Source organism: Oncorhynchus nerka, linkage group LG7 (genome assembly GCF_034236695.1).
Source record: "Oncorhynchus nerka isolate Pitt River linkage group LG7, Oner_Uvic_2.0, whole genome shotgun sequence".
Classification (NCBI taxonomy): Eukaryota; Metazoa; Chordata; class Actinopteri; order Salmoniformes; family Salmonidae; genus Oncorhynchus; species Oncorhynchus nerka.
Window position 1 is genome coordinate 30,440,889 of NC_088402.1, and position 24,614 is coordinate 30,465,502.

Sequence of the window (24,614 nt, forward strand, 5' to 3'; positions counted from 1 at the left end):
ATGCCGACGTATTAATGTGATAATGCCCACTTATTAAAGTGATAATGCCCACTTATTAATGTGATAAAGCCCACTTATTAATGTGATAAAGGGTCTGAGGATGAGTCATGAAGAGGGGGTGGGAGAAATTAAACTGTGGAAAGATGAGTGGTGGGAAGGGGAGAATTCAAACAGAGGAGAGATGAGGGGAGGGAAGGGGAGAATTCAAACAGAGGAGAGATGAGGGAAGGGAAGGGGAGAATTCAAACAGAGGAGAGATGAGGGGAGGGAAGGGGAGAATTCAAACAGAGGAGAGACGAGGGGAGGGGAGGGGAGAATTCAAACAGAGGAGAGACGAGGGGAGGGGAGGGGAGAATTCAAACAGAGGAGAGATGAGGGGAGGGAAGGGAAGAATTCAAACAGAGGAGAGATGAGGGGAGGGAAGGGGAGAATTCAAACAGAGGAGAGATAAGGGGAGGGAAGGGGAGAATTCAAACAGAGGAGAGATGAGGGGTCGGGAGGGGAGAATTCAAACAGAGGAGAGATGAGGGGTGGGAAGGGAGAATTCAAACAGAGGAGAGATGAGGGGTGGGAAGGGGAGAATTCAAACAGAGGAGAGATGAGGGGTCGGGAGGGGAGAATTCAAACAGAGGAGAGATGAGGGGTGGGAAGGGGGAATTCAAACAGAGGAGAGATGAGGGGAGGGAAGGGGAGAATTCAAACAGAGGAGAGATGAGGGGTGGGAAGGGGGAATTCAAACAGAGGAGAGATGAGGGGAGGGAAGGGGAGAATTCAAACAGAGGAGAGATGAGGGGTGGGAAGGGGGAATTCAAACAGAGGAGAGATGAGGGGAGGGAAGGGGAGAATTCAAACAGAGGAGAGATGAGGGGTGGGAAGGGAGAATTCAAACAGAGGAGAGATGAGGGGTGGGAAGGGAGAATTCAAACAGAGGAGAGATGAGGGGTGGGAAGGGGGAATTCAAACAGAGGAGAGATGAGGGGAGGGAAGGGGAGAATTCAAACAGAGGAGAGATGAGGGGTGGGAAGGGGGGAATTCAAACAGAGGAGAGATGAGGGGAGGGAAGGGGAGAATTCAAACAGAGGAGAGATGAGGGGTGGGAAGGGGAGAATTCAAACAGAGGAGAGATGAGGGGTGGGGAGGAGATAATTGAAATGAGGAGGGGCATGGAGGCTGCTTACATTACATGTTTTTGTAATGTAAAAAACCTATCTGTCTTTGGACTGCTGCAATAGCCTGCCTGTGTGTCTCCCTGTCTGCCCACTGTCTTTCCCAATAATTGCTCCATTCAAGGTTTAGAATCCATTCAAGTCATGTCATTTTTAGATTTAACCAATAGATTATCGCAACAGTATCTATCTTCTCAAATGTAAAACAGACCTCACTGTCTGCTTCCTGTTATCGTTCAAAGTTTCATGTCACATATCCTGTTCTGTTCTCCTTTTCTGCCCCACTAAAAACATCTGCACTGTTTTTCATAGAACACTGTCTGTTACTGTGGTCATCCACAGACCCACTTGGAACCTACTTATGCCTCACCATATATACCCCCCCCCCCCCCTCTCTCTCTCCTATTTTTTCTCTCCTATTTTATGTGTGTGTGCACTTACAGCACATTCGGAAAGTATTCAGACCCCTTGACTTTTTCCACATTTGGTTACGTTACAGCCATATTATAAAATTGATTAAAAAAAAAAAAAATCTCCTAGTCAATCTACCACAATACCCAATAATGACAATGCAAAAACAGTTTTTTAGACATTTTTGGGAGAAAAAAAAACTGAAATCAAATTTACGTAATTATTCATACCCTTTACTCAATACTTTGTGGAAGCACCTTTAGTAGTGATTACAACCTTGAGTCTTCTTGGGTGTATCACTACAAGCTTGGCACACCTGTATTTGGGGAGTTTCTCCCATTCTTTTCTGCAGAACCACTAAAGCTCTGTCAGGTTTGGATGGGGAGCATCGCTGCATAGCTATTTTCAGGTCTCTCCAGAGACGTTTGATCGGGTTTGGCTGGGCCACTCAAGGACATTCAGAAACTTGTTCACGAAGCCACTCCTGCGTTGTCTTGGCTGTGTGCTTAGGGTCGTTGTCTTGTTGTAAGGTGAACCTTCGCTCCAATCTTGTTGAAAGGTGAACCTTCACCCCAGTCTGAGGTCCTGAGCACTCTGGAGCAGGTTTTCATCAAGGATCGATCTTGACTTGTCTCCCAGTCCCTGCCGCTAAAAAACATCCCCGTGCTTTACCATACGGATGGTGCCAGGTTTCCTCCAGATGTGATACTTGGCATTCGGGCAAAGGGTTTAATATTGGTTTCATCAGACCAGAGAATCTTGTTTCTCATGGTCTAAGAGTCTTTATGTGCCTTTTGGCAGACTCCAAGAGAGCTGTCATTTGCCTTTTACTGAGGAGTGGCTTCCGTCTGGCCACTCTACCATAAAGGCCTGATTGGTGGAGTGCTGCAGAGATGGTTGTCCTTCTTGAAGGTTGTCCCATCTCTACAGAGGAACTCTGGAGCATCAGGTTCTTTGTCACTTCCCTGACCAAGTCCCTTCTCCCATGATTGCTCAGTTTGGCCAGGCGGCCAGCTATAAGAAGAGTCTTGGTGGTTCCAAACTTATTTAATTTAAGAATGATGGAGGCCACTGTGTTCTTGGGTTCCTTCAATGCTACAGAAATGTGTTGGTACCCTTCCCCAGATCTGTGCCTCGACACAATCCTGTCACAGAGCTCTACAGACAATTCCTTCGACCTCACATGCACTATTAACTGTGGTAACTTAGAGTTGAAGTCTGAAGTTTACATACATCTTAGCCAAATATATTTAAACTCAGTTTTCACAATTCCTGACGTTTAATCCTAGTTAAAATGCCCTGTTTTAGGTCAGTTAGGGTCACCACTTTATTTAAAAAATGTGAAATGTCAGAATGATAGTAGAGAGAATGATTTATTTCAACTTTTATTTCTTTCATCACATTCCCAGTGGGTCAGAAGTTTACATACACTTAATTAGTATTTGGTAGCATTGCTTTTAATTGTTTAACTTTAGTCAAACATTTTGGGTAGCCTTCCACAAGCTTCCCACAATAAGTTGCGTGAATTTTGGCCCAATCCTCCTGACAGGGCTTGTGTAACTGAGTCAGGTTTGTAGGCCTCCTTGCTTGCACATGCTTTTTCAGTTCTGCCCACACATTTTCTATAGGATTGAGGTCAAGGCTTTGTGATGGCCACTCCAATACCTTGACTTTGTTGTCCTTAAGCCGTTTTGCCACAACTTTGGAAGTATGCTTGGGGTCATTGTCCATTTGTCCATTTGGTAGACCCAATTGCGACCAAGCTTTAACTTCCTGACTGATGTCTTGAAATGTTGCTTCAATATATCCACTGAATTTTCCTTCCTCATGATTCCATCTATTTTGTGATGTGCACCAGTCCCTTCTGCAGCAAAGCACACCCACAACATGATGCTGCCACCCCCGTGCTTCACGGTTTGGATGATGTTCTTTGGCTTGCAAATCTCCCCCTTTTTCCTCCAAACATAACGATGGTCATTATGGCCAAACAGTTCTATTTTGTTTCATCAGACCAGAGGACATTTCTCCAAAAGTACGATCTTTCTCCCCATGTGCAGTTGCAAACCGTAGTCTGGCTTTTTTATGGCGGCTTTGGAGCAGTGGCTTCTTCCTTGCTGAGCGGCCTTTCAGGTTATGTCGATATAGGACTCGTTTAACTGTGGATATAGATACTTTGTACCTGTTTCCTCCAGCATCTTCACAATGTCCTTTGCTGTTGTTCTGGAATTGATTTGAGCTCTTGGCTGATTTCTTTTGATTTTCCCATCATGTCAAGCAAACAGACACTGAGTTTGAAGGTAGGCCTTGAAATACATCCACAGCTACACCTCCAATTGACTCAAATGATGTCAATAAGCCTATCAGAAGCTTCTACAGCCATGGCATAATTTTCTGGAATTTTCCAAGCTGTTTAAAGGCACAGTCAACTTAGTGTATGTAAACTTCTAACCCACTGGAATTGTGATACAGTGAATTATAAGTGAAATAATCTGTATGTAAACAATTGTTGGAAAAAGTACTTGTTTCATTCACAAGGTAGATGTCCTAACCGAGTTGCCAAAACTATAGTTTGTTAACAAGAAATTTGTGGAGTGGTTGAAAAACAAGTTTTAATGACTCCAACCTAAGTGTATGTTAACTTCCGACTTCAACTGTTTATAGACAGGTGTGTGCCTTTCCTAATCATGTCCAATCAATTGAATTTACCACAGGTGGACTCCAATCAAGTTGTAGAAACATCTCAAGGATGATCAATGGAAACAGGGTGCACGTGAGCTTAATTTCGAGTTTCATAGCCAAGGGTCAGTATACTTACGTAAATGTGATATTTATTTCTAAAAACCTGTTTTTGCTCATTATGGAGTATTGTGTGTAGATTGAGGAGTTTTTTTTTTTTTAATCCATTTTAGAATAAGGCTTTAATGTAACAAAATGTGGAACAAGTCAAGGTGTCTGAATACTTTCCGAATGCACGTCTGCGCCTGCGTATGTGTGTGTGTGTGTGTGTGTGTGTGTGTGTGTGTGTGTGTGTGTGTGTGTGTGTGTGTGTGTGTGTGTGTGTGTGTGTGTGTGTGTGTGTGTGTGTGTGTGTGTGTGTTTGTGTGCGTATGTGAGTTTTTACGTGTCTACTGACCAGCATGTTTGTCTGTCTGGGACTGAGTCATATTACTCTATGTAAACCGCTTCAACTCTAACCCACGTCCTGTAGGGTATGTCACATGTTGTTTTCTCATCATATCACCATGCATGTTGTCATTAAAGGGGAATGCTTCTGGCAGGGATCAGTCTTTACGAGGCATAACCAATGCAGTATGTAGAGGCCATAGTGTTTCCAGTGTATGTGAGTGGTGCACATGTGTTTCCGTGTGTGAATACAGTGGGCCTTTGGGCCATGGGTGTGTGTGTGTGTGTGTGTGTGTGTGTGTGTGTGTGTGTGTGTGTGTGTGTGTGTGTGTGTGTGTGTGTGTGTGTGTGTGTGTGTGTGTGTGTGTGTTTGTTGTGTACACTGTCACCACATCCACACACAGCAATCTTAACTTCTGATGTGGCCAGACACACAAACACACACACACACACACACACAGAGAGAGAAAATAGGAGGAAAGAGAGGGAGAAAGAGAGAGAGAGACAGATAGAGAATGAGAGTGGGGGAGTTAATATTTTGAGGCTTACGTAGGTTCACAGTAGGTCTGTTCCTCTCACCAGAGGAGTGAATTTGCATGGCTGAGTCAGCATATGCGCTTGCACCACACGGAGACACTGCTCAGAAAACCCCCCTTTTCCATTGGCTGGGGGTGACTCATCGTTAGGCTGTGCGGGCGGTTTACAGTGCTCTATCTGCAGTTCATTGAGTGTACATTATGATGCTATGTGTGTGTTTCTTGGGAAGCCTGTCGCAGAGATTAGTCGTGTCGTGTGAATAGGAGGCAGGAATCTCATGGGCGCTCTTTCACAGGGAATTAATCCATTACAGTTAATCATGATGATGTAGACTTTGATCCAGAAGACTTTCTTCGACCATCCTAAGTTCATTCTTGTTCTCTACCATTGCCATTAATTTCACGTAGATATTATTACAGACAGTATTGAAACCCATCCTCAATTTGTCATCTTACCAAAAATACAATAGTCTAGGCTACATCTTGATAAACACAGAAATGACAGCACCCCTGCTGTTTTGCTGTTCAGTGATAAGTCGGCAGCCATTGCTACTCAGTTGACCATTTCTTATGATCACATCATCACGCAAGTCCCTACAGATAAGCAATTGTTCTCAATAGCCTCCTCAGCCTCATTTACTTTGTTCCCCCTGTCCATGTAAAATCCATCTCCATTGTAATTCATTGGTTACCATGCCTGTAAAGAGATCATTGATATTAACTACGTGGTATAAGATACAAGTTTCATGTTTTTTAATGTCACATGCACAAGTACAGTGAAATGCCTTTCTTGCATACAAAATGGTTGTTGGTAGAGTGGGGTTGTGCTGACAGTGTGATGGCCCACATGGTTGTTTGTCCGCTTATGTGACGTTCAAGAGAAAGATGGTAGTAACTGCTGTACACACAAACACACACACTGCTGCATTCCAATCTAATCAAAATTACAAAGTAGCCTTGGAGAAGAACAGACAGTGGTATTTGTAGACCGCCATTCAGTTTAACAGGGAGCTTCTTTTCTTTTCTTTTCGCTTTCTTTCTCACTCTAGCTGAGCCCAACCGTGCTTTGAGCCTGCCTGGGGCCTGCCTGCCTGGGGCCTGCCTTCCAGGGGCCTGCCTGCCTGGGGCCTGCCTGCCTGGGGCCTGCCTGCCTGGGGCCTGCCTTCCAGAGGCCTGCCTGCCTGGGGCCTGCCTGCCTGGGGCCTGCCTGCCTGGGGCCTGCCTTCCAGGGGCCTGCCTGCCTGGGGCCTGCCTGCTAGGGGCCTGCCTGCTAGGGGCCTGCCTGCCAGGGGCCTGCCTGCCTGGGGCCTGCATGTGTGTGCGTGTGTGCGTGTGTGCGTGTGTGCGTGTGTGTGTGTGTGTGTGCGTGTGTGTGTGTGTGTGCGTGTGTGTGTGTGTGTGTGTGTGCGTGTGTGTGTGTGTGTGTGTGTGTGTGTGTGTGTGTGTGTGTGTGTGCGTGTGTGCGTGCGTGTGTGCGTGCGTGTGTGTGTTTAAAACAGGACTCTCAGGAAGACATTGAGGCCCTCTGACTGCTACTACGTCACTCTGTCTTTATTCTGACAAACACTTCTTCATGCCAACTTGATAACAGGGTTTTTGATCCCTACTCGAATCCCCAAAAGAGAGTGTACTTGGAGATATGACTGAAGAATCTTCCAGTTCAGTTCCTATATTGACTAAATCAATTGGAATTTATCCCAAAGCTGGAAGTGGATGTTGGTTAAGGCTACCACCTTGCACACCCATGTCTTAAAAGGGAATTATAAGTCTTATTTGTGTCAGTGCTGTTGGCCAATGAGCTATACAAGAAAAGGAAAACAAGACCAATACATCACTGATGTCTAGCGACCACACCTACCATGTCTGGAGACACCTACCATGTCTGGAGACACCTACCATGTCTGGAGGCCTATCAGCCTATCACTGATCAGACAAGGCCTAGTGACACACAGTCAGCATGGCTGGCTCAACCCTGGACAACACTGACTCAACAGTGAGTCAGTTACTTATGTCTAATTAGTTATTTTACACTGGATGCGTTTTCATTCGGTATGGTTGAAGGGTGGGTTGGTTGTCGAAAGAAAATAAAAGTGTCTGGATAAATGTGGTTCAATTCAGTAAGTGACCTGAATTTCCAATTCCATATGTCTTTGAAAAGCAGAGGTAGAGCGACAGACGGACACAGACATACAGATAGAGAGAGAGACACACAAACAGACAGACACAGGCAGGCAGAGAGACAGGCAAAGAAGAGAATATGAGGAGATATTTGGTAGGGTTGGCCTTCGTCAGAGAGAGGGAGAGTCCTCAAGGACACAGTATGCCATCCATGGGATTCAAGCTGCGGTATTGGAGTGGGGAGGGATGTGGGGGGGATGTGAGAGGGCAGGGTGGGAGAGGGAGGCCTGCTGACGCATTTAGGAGCCGTTGCAGGGTGCTGGTGACGTCCAGACAACCATACAGAAATCACAGAGACTGGAGAGATGGCTTCAGTCCACATACTTGTGTCTGGTGAATCGTGCTGATTCCTGACTAAAGAAGAAGACAGAGAGAGAGAGAGAGTGCCCTTTAAATGTAATTGAACTGAGAGGGGGGAAATGGATAGAGGAGAGAGAAAAGGGGAGAGATAGAGGAGAGGAGAGAGACAGAGAGAGAGAGAGTGCCCTTAAATTTAATTGAACTGAGAGGGGGGAAATGGATAGAGGAGAGAGAAAAGGGGAGAGATAGAGGAGAGGAGAGAGAAAGAGAGAGAGAGAGGAGAAAGCTAAAAAACTTCGGACTTCTCTCAGTTTAGCAATACTTTAATGTTTCACAAGGAGTGAAGCTGGTTACATAGGGGTTTCATGTGCACTAGCCATAAAATAGGGAAGGTTGTGTGGCTGCAAACTGTTCATAAGACATGCGTTAGAGTTGACACATGGGTGACTGTAGCACCAACACTTTGCTGTAAAGATATTTACTTTTCCCTGATATAAAGCCAACATCACTGTACATTTAAAGGCCCTGGCTGTACATACCCCCCCCCCCCTCCCCAATCAAAAATGTAATCATGGAAGGGAGCAGGAGAACTTGTAAATTGGCTACAAAGATTTCAAGGACTTTTCGCGCACCAAATTGAGGAAATGTTTGATTTTTAAGGTAGGCCTATTCCAATATTTTTTTAATTTCTGAGCTCCAAATTGAAGTTCAAGTTGGCCAATTCAAGCGCCTTATGCTGTTTAAAATGTATTTGTCATGCTACTTCATTACCAGATCATATTGTGAACAAGCCCAAAAGACTATGTCATTTGGTTGTCATTATATCCATAGCCAAGGGAAGATGTTTGGGGGTGCAGGGGGGGACAGATTTAGATATTTTGCCTGCGCTACAGATGGTTATATTGGTCCACTAATAAAGGACCAGTGCACTACTTTTGTAAAAAATAATTTAAAAAAAATACAGTACCAGTCAAAGTTTTGGGCACACCTACTCATTTCAGTTTTTTTTTTAAACAAATCCAAATATATTTTATACTTGAGATTCTTCAAAGTAGTCACCCTTTGCCTTGATGACAGCTTTGCACACTCTTGGCATTCTCTCAACCAGCTTGAGAGAATTTCTGCAAAGAAACAGAGACTAAAGGACATCATTAAGAAGAGGAGACTTGCTTGGACCAAGAAACACGAGCAATGGACATTAGACCGGTGGAAATCTGTCCTTTGGTCTGATGAGTTCAAATTTCAGATTTTTGGTTCCAACCGCCGTGTCTTTTGTGAGACGCAGAGTAGGTGAACGGATTATCTCCGCATGTGGGGTTCCCATCATGAAGCATGGAGGAGGAGGTGTGATTGTGTGGGGGTGCTTTGCTGGTGACAATGTCAGTGATCTATTTAGAATTCAAGGCACAGTTAACCAGTATGGTGGCCACAACATTCTGCAGCGATACGCCATCCCATCTGGTTTGCGCTTAGTGGGACTTACATTTGTTTTCAACAGGACAATGACCCAACACACACATCCAGAATGTGTAAGGGCTATTTGACCAAGAAGGAGAGTGATGGAGTGCTGCGTCCCCAACCATCTCAATTTGGTTGAGGTTGGGTGATTGTGGAGGCCAGGTCATCTGATGCAGCACTCCATCACTCTCCTTCTTGGTCAAATAGCCCTTACACATTCTGGATGTGTGTGTTGGGTCATTGTCCTGTTGAAAACAAATGTAAGTCCCACTAAGCGCGAACCAGAGGGGATGACCACCAACTTGTAGCACTCACGTCTGTAGCCATGAAGTGCTTTGAAAGGCTGGTCATGACTCACATCAGCACCATTATCCCAGAAACACTAGACCCACTCCAATTTGCATACCGCCCCAACAGCCACAGATGATGCAATCTCTATTTCACTCAAAAACTTCCTTTTCCTACCTGGACAAAAAGGAACACCTATGTGAGAATGCTATTCACTGACTACTGCTCAGCGTTCAACACCATAGTGCCCTCAAAGCTCATCACTAAGCTAAGGACCCTGTGACTAAACACCTCCCTCTGCAACTGGATCCTGGACTTCCTGATGCGCCGTCCCAAGTGGTAAGGGTAGGAAACAACACATCCGCAACGCTGATCCTCAACACGGGGGCCCCTCAGGGATGCATGCTCAGTCCCCTCCTGTACTCCCTGTTCACTCATGACTGCATGGCCAGGCACAACTCCAACTCCATCACTAAGTTTTCCGATGACACAACAGTGGTAGGCCTGATCACCGACAAAGATGAGACAGCCGATTGGGAAGATTTCAGAGACCTGGCTGTGTGGTGCCAGGACAACAACCTCTCCCTCAACGTGATCAAGACAACGGAGATGATTGTGTACTACAGGAAAAGGAGGACCAAGCACTCCCCCATTCTCATCGACGGGGCTGTAGTGGAGCAAGTTGAGAGCTTCAAGTTCCTTGGTGTCCACATCACACACTAAGACATTCGTGAAGAGGGCACGACAAAGCCTATTCCCCCTCAGGAGACTTGGCATGGGTCCTCAAAAGATTTGGCATGGGTCCTCAGATCCTCGAAAGGTTCTACAGCTGCACCATCGAGAGCATCCTGACTGGTTGCATCACTGCCTGGTATGGCAACTGCTTGGCCTCCGAACGCAAGGCACGACAGAGGGGAGTGCGTAGGGTCCAGTACATCACTGGGGCCAAGCTTCCTGCCGTCCAGGACCTCTATACCAGGCGGTGTCAGAGGAAGGCCCTACAAATTGTCAAAGACTCCAGACACCCTAATCATAGACTGTTCTCTCTGCTACCGCACGGAAATCGGTACCGGAGTGCCAAGTCTACGTCCAAAAGGCTTCTTAACAGCTTCAACCCCCAAGCCATAAGACTCCTGAACAGCTAATCAAAGGGCTACCCAGAACCCACTTTTACACTGCTGCTAATCTCTGTTTATTATCTATACAAAGTCACTTCAACTCTACCTACATGTACATATTACCTCAATTATCTCAACTAACTGGTGTCCCCGCACATTGACTCTGTACCCGTACCCCCTGTATATAACCTCGCAATTGATATTTAACTGTGGCTGTTTAATTATTTGTTACTTTTATTTTCCATTTTAACCTGACCTATTTTTTACTTAAAACATACTTTTCTTGCAACTGCATTGTTGGTTAGGGACTTGTAAGTAAGCATTTCACTGCAAGGTCTACAAGTGTTGTATTCAGCGCATGTGACAAATACTATTTTATTTTATTTGATGTCGTATCGCTGCTGGTTAAGTGTGCCTTGAATTCTAAAGGACAGATTTCAATCGGTCTAATGCCAATTGATCGTGTTTCTTGGCCCAAGCAGGTCTCTTCTTCTTATTGGTGTCCTTTAGTAGTGGTTTCTTTGCAGCAAAATCGAACATGAAGGCCTGATTCACGCAGTCTCTGAACAGTTGATGTTGAGATGTGTCTGTTACTTAAACTCTGTAAAGTCTTTATTTGGGTTGCAATTTCTGAGGCTGGTAACTGTAATGAACTTATCCTCTGCAGCAGAGGTAACTCTGGGTCCTGTGGCGGTCCTCCGCCTGTGGCGGTTTCATCATAGAGCTTGATGGTTTTTGCGACTGCACTTGAAGAAACTTTACAAGTTCTTGAAATTTTCCGGATTGACTGACCTTCACGTCTTAGAGTATTGATGGACTGTTGTTTCTCTTTGCTTATTTGAGCTGTTCTTGCCATAATATGGACTTGGTATTTTACCAAATAGGGCTATCTTCTGTATACCACCCCTACCTTGTCAAAACAAAACTGATTCGCTCAAACGCATTAAGAGGGAAAGAAATTCTACAAATGAACTTTTAACAAGGCACACCTGTTAATTGAGATGATTCCAGGTGACTACCTCATCAAGCTGGTTGAGAGTTTGTAAAGCTGTCATCAAGGTTGGCTACTCTTAAGAATATCAAAAACAAAATATATTTTGATTCCTTTAACACTTTTTTGGTTAATACATGATTCCATATGTGTTATTTCATAGTTTTGATGTCTTCAAACTTTTAACTGGTACTGTATTCAATTCATTTTTTTAATGGTTTTTCGGGGGAGCTGAAGCACCCTCAGCATCCCTATTTCCTGCGGCTATGATTATATTCCAAATAATTCATAAAGAATAGTGTTTGGTGTTGCACAATAGTCTATCATACACAATTGCGCACTGTATACTCGGTGTCCTACAAAAAAATATGGAAACATGAACTCACTACCTTTATGCTTTCTCTCTTAAATCTAACTGTCTAACTGCCATACATTTTTCCTATAGAGGATTTTAGAAACACTTCAAATATGGTTTGTGTTTCGTGTAGGCTTACCCTGGCGTGACGTTTTGATAACCATATACAGTGGCTTGCGAAAGTATTCACCCCCCTTGGCATTTTTCCTATTTTGTTGCCTTACAACCTGGAATTAAAATTGATTTTTGGGGGTTTGTATCATTTGATTTACACAACATGCCTAACACTTTCAAGATGCAAAATTTAAAAAAAATGTGAATCAAATAAGAAATTTGACAAAAAAATGGAAAACTTGAGCGTGCATAACTATTCATCCCCCCCAAAGTCAATACCTTGTAGAACCACTGTCACGAACCTTTCCGAAGATGGTGCCTCTACCTGTTCGGGCGGTGCTCGGCGGTCGTCGTCGCCGGCCTATTAGCTGCCATCGATTCCCTTTCCGTTTGTTTTGGGTTATTGGGTAATTGGGTACACCTGTTTTGTATTAGGGTTTGTTTGTAGGGTATTTAAGGGCACTAGGCCCGCTGGGTATTTGTGCAGGCTTGTTCTTGTTACTCTGTGTTTGATGGTGGAAGTTATTTGTGTATTTATTCTCCAGACTATTTTGTCCTGTTGTTTGGACTGGCAACTTATATACGCCCTGTGTGTTGGCGTGACTGTTTTGTTGCGCTGGGGAATAAATTTGAAAGAATGACTGAACCCTGCTCTCTGCGCCTGATTCCACCCACCACTCCTAGTTGATCGTAACAACCACCTTTTGCAGCAATTAGGGTTGCAAGTTTCTCTATGAGCTTGGCACATCTAGCCACTGGGACTTTTGCCCATTCTTCAAGGCAAAACTGCTCCAGCTCCTTCAAGTTGGATGGGTTCTGCTGGTGTACAGCAATCTTTAAGTCATAACATAGGTTCTCAATTGGATTGAGGTCAGGGCTTTGACTAGGCCATTCCACAACATTTAAATGTTTCCCCTTAAACCACTCAAGTGTTGCTTTAGCAGTATGCTTAGGGTCATTGTCCTGCTGGAAGGTGAACCTCCGTCCCAGTTTAAAATTTCTGGAAGACTGAAACAGGTTTCCCTCAAGAATTTCCCTGTATTTAGCGCCATCCATCATTCCTTCAATTCTGACCAGTTTCCCACTCCCTGCCGATGAAAGACATCACCACAGTGATTATAACCCAACCCTGATCTGTGCTTCTCCACAACTGTTTGGATAGCTCCTTGATCTTCATAGTGCCGCTTGTTTGGTGGTGCCCCTTACTTAGTGGTGTTGCAGACTCTGGGGCCTTCCAGAACAGGTGTATATATACTGAGATCATGTGACAGATCATGTGACACTTAGATTGCACACAGGTGGATGTTATTTAACTAATTATGTGACTTCTGAAGGTAATTGGTTGCACCTGGTCTTATTTAGGGGCTTCAAAGCAAAGGGGGTGAGTACATATGCACCCACCACTTTTCAGTTTTAATTTTAATTTTATTTTTTTAAACAAGTTATTTTTTTTCATTTCACTTCACCAATTTGGACTATTTTGTGTATGTCCATTACATGAAATCCAAATCAAATCTGTTTCAATTACAGGTTGTAAAGCAACAAAATAGGAAAAACGCCAAGGGGGTGAATACTTTTGCAAGGCTCTGTAAATTTCTCTCGGACAAGTTGACTTTTATCAATATATTAGGCTCTATTTACTCTCAGATTCGAAAATACTAATTAGCATCAAAGTAGACATCATGCAAGACTAGACATTTCTGCAAGCTCCTGTAAATCAACACTAGCTGACACATTTGCTAACAGGTATGGTGTCAATTTAAAACAATTTAAAAAGAAATGTCAATTTATAGAAATGTATTCAATTTATTCATGACTAAAATGAGATAGTTAAATCCAGAGATTCTTACCTTTGCCTGGATTCGGCAGTCTCGTCCAGATCATTATGGCATTTGTAGTTCTTTATGATAGTCACATTAGCCTTTCATTTTTTGGTGGGTAAATAGAGGCGAATATGTTGATAAAATTAATCTTGTCCTACAGAGATTTACACGTTTATCAAAATATCATGCCAGGATAAACCTACACAAAACACAGACCTTATTTTAAGTGTTTATAAAATCCCCTATGGGAATAATTACTGATGGATAAACAAACCATTTCCCTGTTTGCCTGCTTGTTTGTACAGTATGTGTATTATGACTCATACTATGGTACTCTATCATGCATAATTATTGAAGAACCAAGTAAAGTCATATAGGTTTTAAGTATCAAGGTACGGTGAAGCCTTGCATTTTGAAATAGCACATACATTTTGGGGGAGTTGCGTGCCCATGAAAACTGTTTTCACCCCGTAACAAAGGCAGACACAAAATGTTACGTAGTTACACTGCACTTCTGAAATGTCTATAAAAATACTGTCCGACGGCTAGATCCGGGATACTTACAGTCTTCACGTTCAATGTCTAATTTAACTGATTAATGCTTAATTAATATATGATATAACGACAATTTACATAGTCATGTTTTATGTCACACGAATTTAGACAAATCCGTTAAGACACCAACTATGAGAAAAGGTTCAACATAGGTTTTAATTCCACTTGTAAATTCTATTGAATATACAGTAGCTATGTTCCTCCTTTATATCTTCATGTAACAACGTGAAAATAATTGGCAGATTATTATCAACGACTTACCAACAGCTGTAACAAGTTGTCCAGTGAAGGAAATACTCACTGGTACCCTAGTTTATGGAAAGACCCATATCTAGGTTGACCTGAAGCGTTATTCTGAATGGGAAAACATCTAAGTTGACCTACAAAGAAACTTTGAGTAAACCAGAGGAGACTGCTGGGGGAAGAACGGCTCATAATAACGTCCGGAACTGAGAGGATGGAATGGAATCAAACACCTGGAAACCATGTTTTTGATGTATTTGGTGCCATTCCGCTAATTCCGCTCCAGTCATTACCACAAGCCTGTTCTGCCACCAACCTCCTGTGGAGTAAACACTATATGAGAATGAGCCTGTTATCAATGCAGCCTACCTATGAGATCACCCCAGCCAACCAGTCATTCAGTCAGTTACCTTTAGCAAGGCCTTATCTAATCAGTGAGCCAACTACACAGGTGTGTGTGGTGAGTCATCATGAGGAGAGAGCGAAGGGAAGCGTCAACAGTCAACAGCTATCAACGTAGTTCATTTCACAGGACAAACAGACATGGGAAGGAGTAGGGAGGGAGCGGCGAGGGAGGTGAGACAGGAGGGAGCCAATAGGGTTGGTCGTTACATAGGGAGAAACAGACATGGGAAGGAGTAGGGAGGGAGCGGCGAGGGAGGTGAGACAGGAGGGAGCCAATAGGGTTGGTCGTTACATAGGGAGAAACAGACATGGGAAGGAGTAGGGAGGGAGCGGCGAGGGAGGTGAGACAGGAGGGAGCCAATAGGGTTGGTCGTTACATAGGGAGAAACAGACATGGGAAGGAGTAGGGAGGGAGCGGCGAGGGAGGTGAGACAGGAGGGAGCCAATAGGGTTGGTCGTTACATAGGGAGAAACAGACATGGGAAGGAGTAGGGAGGGAGCGGCGAGGGAGGTGAGACAGGAGGGAGCCAATAGGGTTGGTCGTTACATAGGGAGAAACAGACATGGGAAGGAGTAGGGAGGGAGCGGCGAGGGAGGTGAGACAGGAGGGAGCCAATAGGGTTGGTCGTTACATAGGGAGAAACAGACATGGGAAGCAGTAGGGAGGGAGCGGCGAGGGAGGTGAGACAGGAGGGAGCCAATAGGGTTGGTCGTTACATAGGGAGAAACAGACATGGGAAGGAGTAGGGAGGGAGCGGCGAGGGAGGTGAGACAGGAGGGAGCCAATAGGGTTGGTTGTTACATAGGGAGAAACGGAAGGACGTGAGTGAGCGAAAGGAGGGAGTGTCATTTCTGAGACAGGGAGAGTCAAACAGCCACAGGGTCATTTCAGAGGAAACCCAGACATGAGCACATGCACATGGCTGAGAATCATCACTGCAGTGAATCCTCCTTTCCAGAATGACTACACTAGCCTGAGGGTAATTTAAGGAGAGTTAGACTGTGGTGTATTACAGTAAAACTGTCAACACCTGTTTTAGTGAAAATAGGAGTGGTGACTCAGGAAGAACTTATGCGGGCTGTGGTGGACAGACAGACATACAGGTACTCAACACCTGACTTGAATGACTGATATAAGGGCTTTATAGCAGGTATTGTACATGTGAAATGTTAAAACCTACTAAATAAAGATCAGGAAGGAAAAGCAGGTAAAGGGACTCTGATTTCAGCACAGTCCTTACTACAGCTACAGTATGACAGACCATGGTTTGGAATAGCCTTGACTGGGAGTGGACTAGGCCCCAGATAGGTAGTTATACAGTAGTGGAGGCTGGTAGGTGGAGCTATAGGAGGACGGGCTCATTTTAATGCCTGGAATGGAACAAATGGAACAGAGTCAAATGTGGTTTCCATATGTTTGCTACCATTCCATTCTAGCCATTACAATAAGCCCATCCTCCTATAGCTCCTCCCACCAGCCTCCTCTGTTATACAATATGACTATTTAGGTCAAGGTGAGCCTCAGCTATGACCAGATGAACTTATCATCTGCCCCTGTCCTGTCTGTGGATTATCACCATGGCTTCTCATGTAAAAATAGTACCATCAGGCAACTTTGTATGAGCCTCAACTTGTACTGTTGCTTTGTATTGATGCCTAACATGAACTACAACTACCTGTCAAACCTGTTCTAATAACACTGTCATCTAATGATAGTTTCCCGTTCATCAATACCCATTGAGACAGCTATAGAGCCCATACATTCACACTGCTGAGATGTCTCACTGTGCCAGAGCAGAGGTATTGTCAGACTCATCGTCTCTTTGTCAGAAGTAGGTGAAGTTTCAGTACAAAGTCATACATGGAGTATTCAAAGCACATCAAGTAGTCATAGAGAGACACATAAACATTAAAAAAACACTCCATATTCTGGCTAGTTCTTTAAATAAATATTTTATTGTTGTTGAAAATAAATACATTTTCTTAAAATATAATCAATAACATTAAAAAAGCCTTTGGGGGTTGGGAGGTGGGGGGGTAACCCCTAAATGAAGTGGAGCAATTTGGAACAAGGATTTTACAATACAATCTCACAAATGTATCCACCATCTTAAGACTCCAGCTCCCACATTGCATTCCGTTCTGCTGTACATTCTCAGCGGATGTGTGGAAAAGTGGTGACATCACATCTCTTTTCACAATGTTCACATGCAGTCTACTAGGTCTTAAAGCTTCAGGCCTGTCCTGTACCCAAACCCTTATTATAATGTGACTGTTTGTTAGCCTGGGTAAACCAGACTGAATGCTGCACTTAATGGTAAGCCCAGCATTCAGTCTGGTTTTACCAGGCAACCTATTTATATCAACACTCCTGTTTGTCAAATGGATGATAAACCCTCATCTCTTGTCATTAAACACATCAACATCAGCCTTTAATAACAATTATATCTGACAATGATTTTTGAATCGTACCTTAATTATGTCAACTTTACCTCTATTCTACAGTACATAGACACCATACACAAGAAGGCTGAAATATTATTGATATAGTTGTGATCAAATGACTTTGAGAGGCTACTATCCCTCTAAGGCTTAAAAGACAAACAAAAAGATGTTATTTTCAGATTGTAATGGATTACTTTTTCATGAGGGGTTGTGAACCTGCCCTAAAAAGCCTAGACAGATATAAGACCAAGTTAGCCATAAATAGCCTGGTAACAGATATAAACCAACCACAGGAAATGACAAGATATGGTAATTATGTCCATATTCTGTCCCAGCACCATACCTGGCCCACCCTGACCCATGTGCTGCATGCTGGCCAGTTGACCTGGCCCTACTCTGTACTGGGCCCCGTTTGCCAGGTGTTGGCCCTGGATCGGCCCCAGTGCATGTCCATGGTTGGCCTTTGCCACGATGAGTGTAATTTCTGTTGTCCATTGTTTGTTTGTGCTCAGAGCTCAGCAATATGGCAGATCTCCAGGAGAGAGAGGGGGTTCAGAGTAGCCTGGAATATAAACGGAATATATGCATTTTATTTAACTGATTCAGTGAAGTGAAACAATTGTGAAATACAGCGATATTCCCTTTGGATTCCAGGCTAGAAAAAGAGCTGAGAGACCAGTGAGTGTAGCTCTAGTATTGGAACATATTACTACAACTCGTGCATTATAGAGGGAAGCTTTCCCCTTCCCCCAATCCCCTCTTCAACCCCTCACTGCTCCTCCAACCTCTCTGTTCTGACATCTCCACAAATAACTCAACAACAGAACAGGACAGGAAGTTCTCGTACTAGTCAGTGGAGCAGTAACCTTGCAAAAACATCATTATGCACAGGGGCCAGGGGGAAAGAACACTGCACCACCACAGAAAAAGACCGTTTTCTAATTACCATGTGTGTGTCCAAAATGGCACCTTATTCCCTATATAGAGCACACTACTTTTGAGTGCCAAGTTTTCTAATTACCAAGTCATTGGGGCTGTCATGCTGGATGACCTCAATTAAGACAAGCGTGTGTGAACTGGTCATTAAATCTAAACAGGAGAACCAGCCGAGTAAGCAAATCTATGGAAACAGCAACCAACCTGTGTGTGAGTGCGTGCATGTCTGTGTTGCTCTGCCCTGTTGGGTTTGGCCCACTTCGGTAATGAAATCAATGCCACAGGTAAAGAGAGGCAGCTTTAAACAACGATTAAACCAACCAAGTACTGCCGGAGTAGTGCCTAGAACTATGCTGTGTCCACAGACTGGACTAAGGAATGTTGTCCACAGACTGGACTATTGAACGTTGTCCACAGACTGGACTAATGAACGTTGTCCACAGTTCAAGGCAGTTGAAGCAGCCTCCACTGTCCAGGTCTTCATACCCAGTCAGCACATTGGCCAACCTTAAGTCCGAGGACCAAACTCAGTCACTTCCAATTAAAGAAGAACCTTGCAAGCTGCACACACAAGATGTTCACGCACAGATGGGCAAATCCTAACTTCTACTTAAATCAAATGTTCACTTGGTCTCCCATTGACATCAATGCATGACTAAGTAAATATTCAGTGGAGGTTAGGATTCCCCCCCAGCTACAGCGCTAGATGAATGTACTTCTCAAAGTCTAACACTTTGTGTTCATGTCTTTTAATGGTCAAAATGTTGTTAAAAGTCTAAAGTGAGCTCTATGACTCAGGGAATGACCTGCGACTGAGAGGTACTGGTTTCCCCCTGCCTTGCTTTCTGTGCCAGTCACAGACATGTACAGAAAATAGTCCACCATTATGTTATGTGTGTTGTTCCTTATTAAATACTATCCAGTGTATTCCCTCGGCCCACCAGTAGAGATACAATATAAAGTAGTCATTAAGACTCTACTGAAACAGAGCATCTAGCTGTTTGACTGTAGAAGCTGACCCTTAGTGTTCAGAGCAGGATTTTAAGACAGGCATGGTGTGTTTGTATTTCTCTTACTATAGAGATGTTACTGTGTATGTGCTGCACTACTTTGCCAGTGATTAAACTGAGGACATGTAATATTCAAGGAAACATACGTTTTTAAGGTGGAGTTACACCAAGCAACTTTCACACAACTTTATTTGCAGTTGCAGGTTGCAAGAGACATCATTTCAAGCAACTTGGCTGATACACAAAGCAACTCAAATGCAATTTAAATTGTATGCAACAGCCAATCAAATTGAAGCTGCTTTTGTTTTGTCATTCAATATGGTTTGAGAATTCTAAACTCACCCAATGTCAGCTGCTGCATTACATCTTGATTTCATAAATTATTAGTTTATCCAACCATTTGCTTATTGTATAAAGATTAATTTAGCCAAAATGCTGGCAGTACATTTTAATTAGCTAGCCAAAATGAAATTGCCAGCACTGTTTTATCAAGCTAGCAACAAACTAAGCTACCTAACTTAGCGAGCTAGTGCAGTTCATGCGGAACAAAATATCAGTTGAAACGTGTCAGAGAGGTCTGGGTTCACTTAAAAAAATACATGTATTGACTGCCAAAGCATGTACAGAAACCTTAACTAGCCCTGATGCCAAGATCTAATTATACCGCTACCATTTGGCAAATGTCTCTTCTGTCTACCTTGATCACAGTTCCTGCAGCACTGACAGATGTGTTGTTGACATGACAAGTGGCTCAAAGTTCTGAACCGTCGAATGGATCATGTGACAAAAGCATTTGTTTTGATTGGCTGTTGCTTGCAACAAGTAGAAAAAGTTGAAACGTTGCAACTGGATACAACTGAGTTGCTTATTAATTGCGGGGGGTGTTTCACGAAGCGATCAAGAAGCAACTCAGTTGCATGCGACCAAAGTTGCGTGAAAATTGCTTCGTATAACTGCAGCCTAATGATAAATAGAATGTTGTTCTGATGATGTCATCAGATGATGTTAGGAAGAGGAACCAGATCCCCAGGCTAACACAGTTAACTCCCAACCAATCAGAGACTAACCCCATCCACCCAAAAAAAACTAACCCCAGGCTCTTACTAAAGGAAATGTTAAGGTAACGAGGAAGAAATCCTCCAAGCCTGTTTTGAAGAACCAGCCTTCAACATACACACAATATAGTTAGGCATCTTTTTTTAACAACTCTTTCCCCAACAATCTAATTCATAATCAGACCACCAACTTCTTTAACAACTCAATTTGTCAAATGTCCGCTAACTACTTGGTGGGGTGAATTCATAAATAAATACATTTCTATAAGCCATAGATCGAATCTAGTAGTCCCAGGTGAAGCAAGATAGTCTTTCTTTGTATTGTCTCAGCTTGTCTGTCTCGTCTTCCCGTCCTGCTGATTGAGTCTACAATCATCCGACAGAACTCAGCACACACAGTGACACTATGACATGGGTGGCAGCCCAGAGGCAGGATGGAAGGCAGTACAGATTAGACAGAGGCCACTGCGTCAGAGAGAGCGCCAACCTGTGGCTGGGCTGACTGAGCTCAGATCTCATGCCAGCCTGATGCAGAGCAAGCTTTTGTTTTTTCTCCTCTCTTTCTGTCCTTACAATTCATCTTAAAAACAGGTAGGCCTACTATTCACAGGTGTGTTCTGTAGGCCTAATATACATGGTCACAGACAGATAGCCTAAACTCACACAGATAGAACAGAGAGAGAGTCTGTCTCCTCTTGTGTGTGCTGCTGTAGCTAGTCTAGTCTGTGGTTCAGTCTTTCTCTGGGCGCCGGCCTGTTTTTACAGCGTCTTTCTTCGTCTGACTGTTGTGTATCTCTCAGCAGCTCACGGTGCTCGGCTGCTGTTTCATAGAAACAAAGTCAGGAATGAAGTCAAACTCGTTCTGACACAGGAACAGTTCTGGGAGCTCCTGAACCCGGTCCAGACCCAGCTCCAACACCAGCGCTGTCAGAACCTCCTCATCTATGAGGTCTATGTCCATATTCTGTCCCAACACCATACCTGGCCCACCCTGACCCATGTGCTGCATGCTGGCCAGCTGACCCGGCCCTACTCTGTACTGGGCCCCGTTGGCCATGTGATGGCCCTGGACTGGCCCCAGTGGATGTCCGTGGTATTGGGTGTTGAGTTTCTGGAGGTGCATGGAGGCCATGAGCTGCTGGGAGGTGAGCCCACTGGGGTGGTACTGTTGCTGAGGGTGCTGGGGCTGTTGCATGTGGTGCTGCTGCTGTTGTTGATGTTGCTGTTGTTGTTGATGCTGTTGTTGTTGGTTATACATCATCTGGTTCATCTGGTGGTGGTGTCCTCCCATCTGAGCCCCATTGACCTGGCTGTTCACCTGACCGTTCATCCCAGCCGGCCCCACCATCCCCAGTCCGGGCCGCTGCCTCATGGCGGCCTCCATGGAGGTCTGCGGCACCCTGCCGTAGTGCATGACCTGGCCGTTGGGGAGGGTGCGGAGGCCAGGCTGGGGCACGGATTGCTGAGGAGGGCCGCCCATACCCCCCATCCTGTAGCCGTGGAGGGCCGTTGCAGGGCCGTGGGACATGGGCATCATCATGTGGTCTGCCATGGCTTCTCTGTCACCCTGCAGGAGGAAGGGCAATGTTTACGTTAGTTATGATGATGACTCTGTATAAAAACATCGAAACCGTTACTGTCACCCTGCGGAGGCGGAGGATCAATGTTGCATTTTAGTTGCAAAAGTAGTCTGCTAGTAGTGGAATAGATGAATAAGTGGATTGATTGGGGGTGTTCGGGCAGGAACCAAAAGGTCACTGGTTCGAATCCCGAGCCAGCAAGGTTGGAAAATATGCTGTTCTGCCCTTGAGCAAGACAGTTAATTAAGAAGTCGATTAAGACAACCCATGCGCCTCTCAGATTCAGAGGGGTTGGGTTAAATGCGGAAGATAAGGTATCCCCCTTTCTCTACATCATCAGATAAATCTGAGCGATACAGCCCCCTGAGAACATAACATTTCCCAACACAGCCCTATACCATGACTGTTCTTTTAACAGTAATTCAATAGCGATAGACAGTATACTATGAGTATTTCAAACAGTGTTGAGTCAGTATTCCTTGACATCTATTCAGATGACGTTTAGGGGGCATTTACACTTTGGTTTGACTGTAATTTTGACCACAACAACATTACGCATAGCCTACTGCATGTATCCGCTGCCAGTATTTAGCCTATTGCACGGTGGGGAATACCAGCCATACCTTTTTCGTTGAAAGGACGCAGAGGATCGCTTGTCGAATTTTAATCTGTAGTTATGTAGTAATAAATAAGTTGCTACGTGCACTATGACAGTAAAATGCATCCGCGCGAAAGGAAACCAACGTTTACAAACATTTCGTTAAGCAGTGACGAATGGACAAGATGGTCATTACAATTTTTGTTTATGGGAACAATACAATGGAAAGAAACATTAAAGACAATGTCCTACGATTCATTAATTCAGAACATAATCTGTATTTGTGGCACCTCTGTAACACCAGAATTAAAATGGCACATCAACGCATAATTTTCCCACGCACAATTACGCAAGGTTAAAAATGAATGACATCGTTAATAACGTGCGTGTCTCTATCACTGCATGAACACAATATGATGGTGCAGCCCTTTGGATACCATAAGAGTGTGGCTCTGTACATGTCTCTCTGTCTTTTCACTGTCTGCTTGAAAACAAAGAATTCCGTGTTTCGTTCTTCTCTTTTCCCCAAAGATGAACTCCAGTGCCCCTGGCGCTAAGGTTTCCGTTCAAACCTCTTTGTGCTTTAGCAATAAAAAAAATAACTACGATCCGATGCAATCGTTTCTAAAACCTCAATCATTTAGATAGAAAACACAGTGGATTGGTATTGTCAACAGTCGGACAAAATCCATACAATTGTATTTGGGCTATGCACGCGTAAACATGTAGGGATTTTAACATTAATTCCGTCTATGCCACATTTAGCAAACGGCTAAATGGGGAGCAACAATTAATTATCGAGGTATTTTCTTGAAGACGAATTATTACACAACATATCAAAATTCTAAAGCTTTTAGCCGTGTAGTTTAGGGATTTGCATAGGGGCCGATTTCATTGAAGAGTAAAATACATTTTTAAAAACGTATACCACATAACAACAAAAATAATAATCCCGTTTAAATAAACTCGATTTTTCAATATATACAATTCAATCGTTTAGTAATTTATTATACAGTATCATTGCAATATTGCGGGTGTCTGAACAATCGGGTACGTAAGAAATCGCAAATAAAAACCAAATCAACCGAACAATGGTTCTCCTACCTTCCCTCAGCAATATGACACGGTCTCTCTCTCTCTCTCTCTCTCTCAATTCAATTTCAATCTCTCTCTCTGCAATGACTGTCCCCTTCACTAGACAACGCTTACCAGCTAATTGTCCTTTGCTCTGAAGTTCTATTGAGTTCTGCTTCTGGTATTGGATTTCCGTCTTTACTTCCAAAGGCGATGCTCCAGATACATGTATTTCATCGAATTAGTGCACTGTGGAGCGAGCGAGATGAGTTTCTAGTACGTGTCACCGTCACCGGAGTTACTTTTCTGGGTCAGCTCTGGGATTATATACATGTATAAACCAACCAGCGGAGTTGGAAAGAGGGAGAGGTGGAGCTACTGATCTTCTCTGTATCCTTTGTTTCGATTGGCTCGCCTTGTGACCCTAGTACAGACTTGGCGCACGTTGGACAATTCATTAACTGATACAGACATGTTTTTGAACGTTGGCCTTATGTATCATAGACTCCTTTGATTGAACATGTACTTGTTGTGGCCCTATATATTCTGTAGCCTACTAGGGGCCAAATATGGTGGCTAGTAAAGGATATGGGATCAACAGAGAGCAGAGAGTGCATTTTACAAACATCTCAATAGGCTACTTACCCGAGTTATGATACAGGTGGACTATATATGTGAACAATCATCACCATCATCATATCTGTAATACTTTCATCAACAAATCGCTTATATTAATAGACATATAATTCATGTTTTACAACATTCTCCATGTTATAAATTAGTCTAGTTTCATTAAGGCCTACCGTATGTTTTAGAATTACAATTTGAATGCCTAATTCATTTCACTATGAA

General features: G+C 43.8%; 1 protein-coding gene across 2 annotated transcripts; it reads right to left on the minus strand.

The window, feature by feature from the left end:
• Positions 1-16,998: 16,998 nt before the first annotated feature.
• On the minus strand, positions 16,999-24,080 carry LOC115131450 (cbp/p300-interacting transactivator 3-like). Of its 2 annotated transcripts, none has more exons than XM_029663191.2 (2): positions 23,898-24,080; positions 16,999-22,077 (listed from the first exon to the last, which is right to left on the minus strand). In XM_029663191.2, exon 2 carries the CDS (start codon positions 22,060-22,062, stop codon positions 21,307-21,309), a length of 756 nt encoding a protein of 251 aa, XP_029519051.1. In that variant the 5' UTR covers positions 22,063-22,077; positions 23,898-24,080; the 3' UTR covers positions 16,999-21,306. The 2 variants fall into 2 exon arrangements, with proteins under 2 accessions (XP_029519051.1, XP_029519052.1); XM_029663192.2 differs by lacking the exon at positions 23,898-24,080 and adding an exon at positions 23,793-23,889.
• Positions 24,081-24,614: the final 534 nt, after the last annotated feature.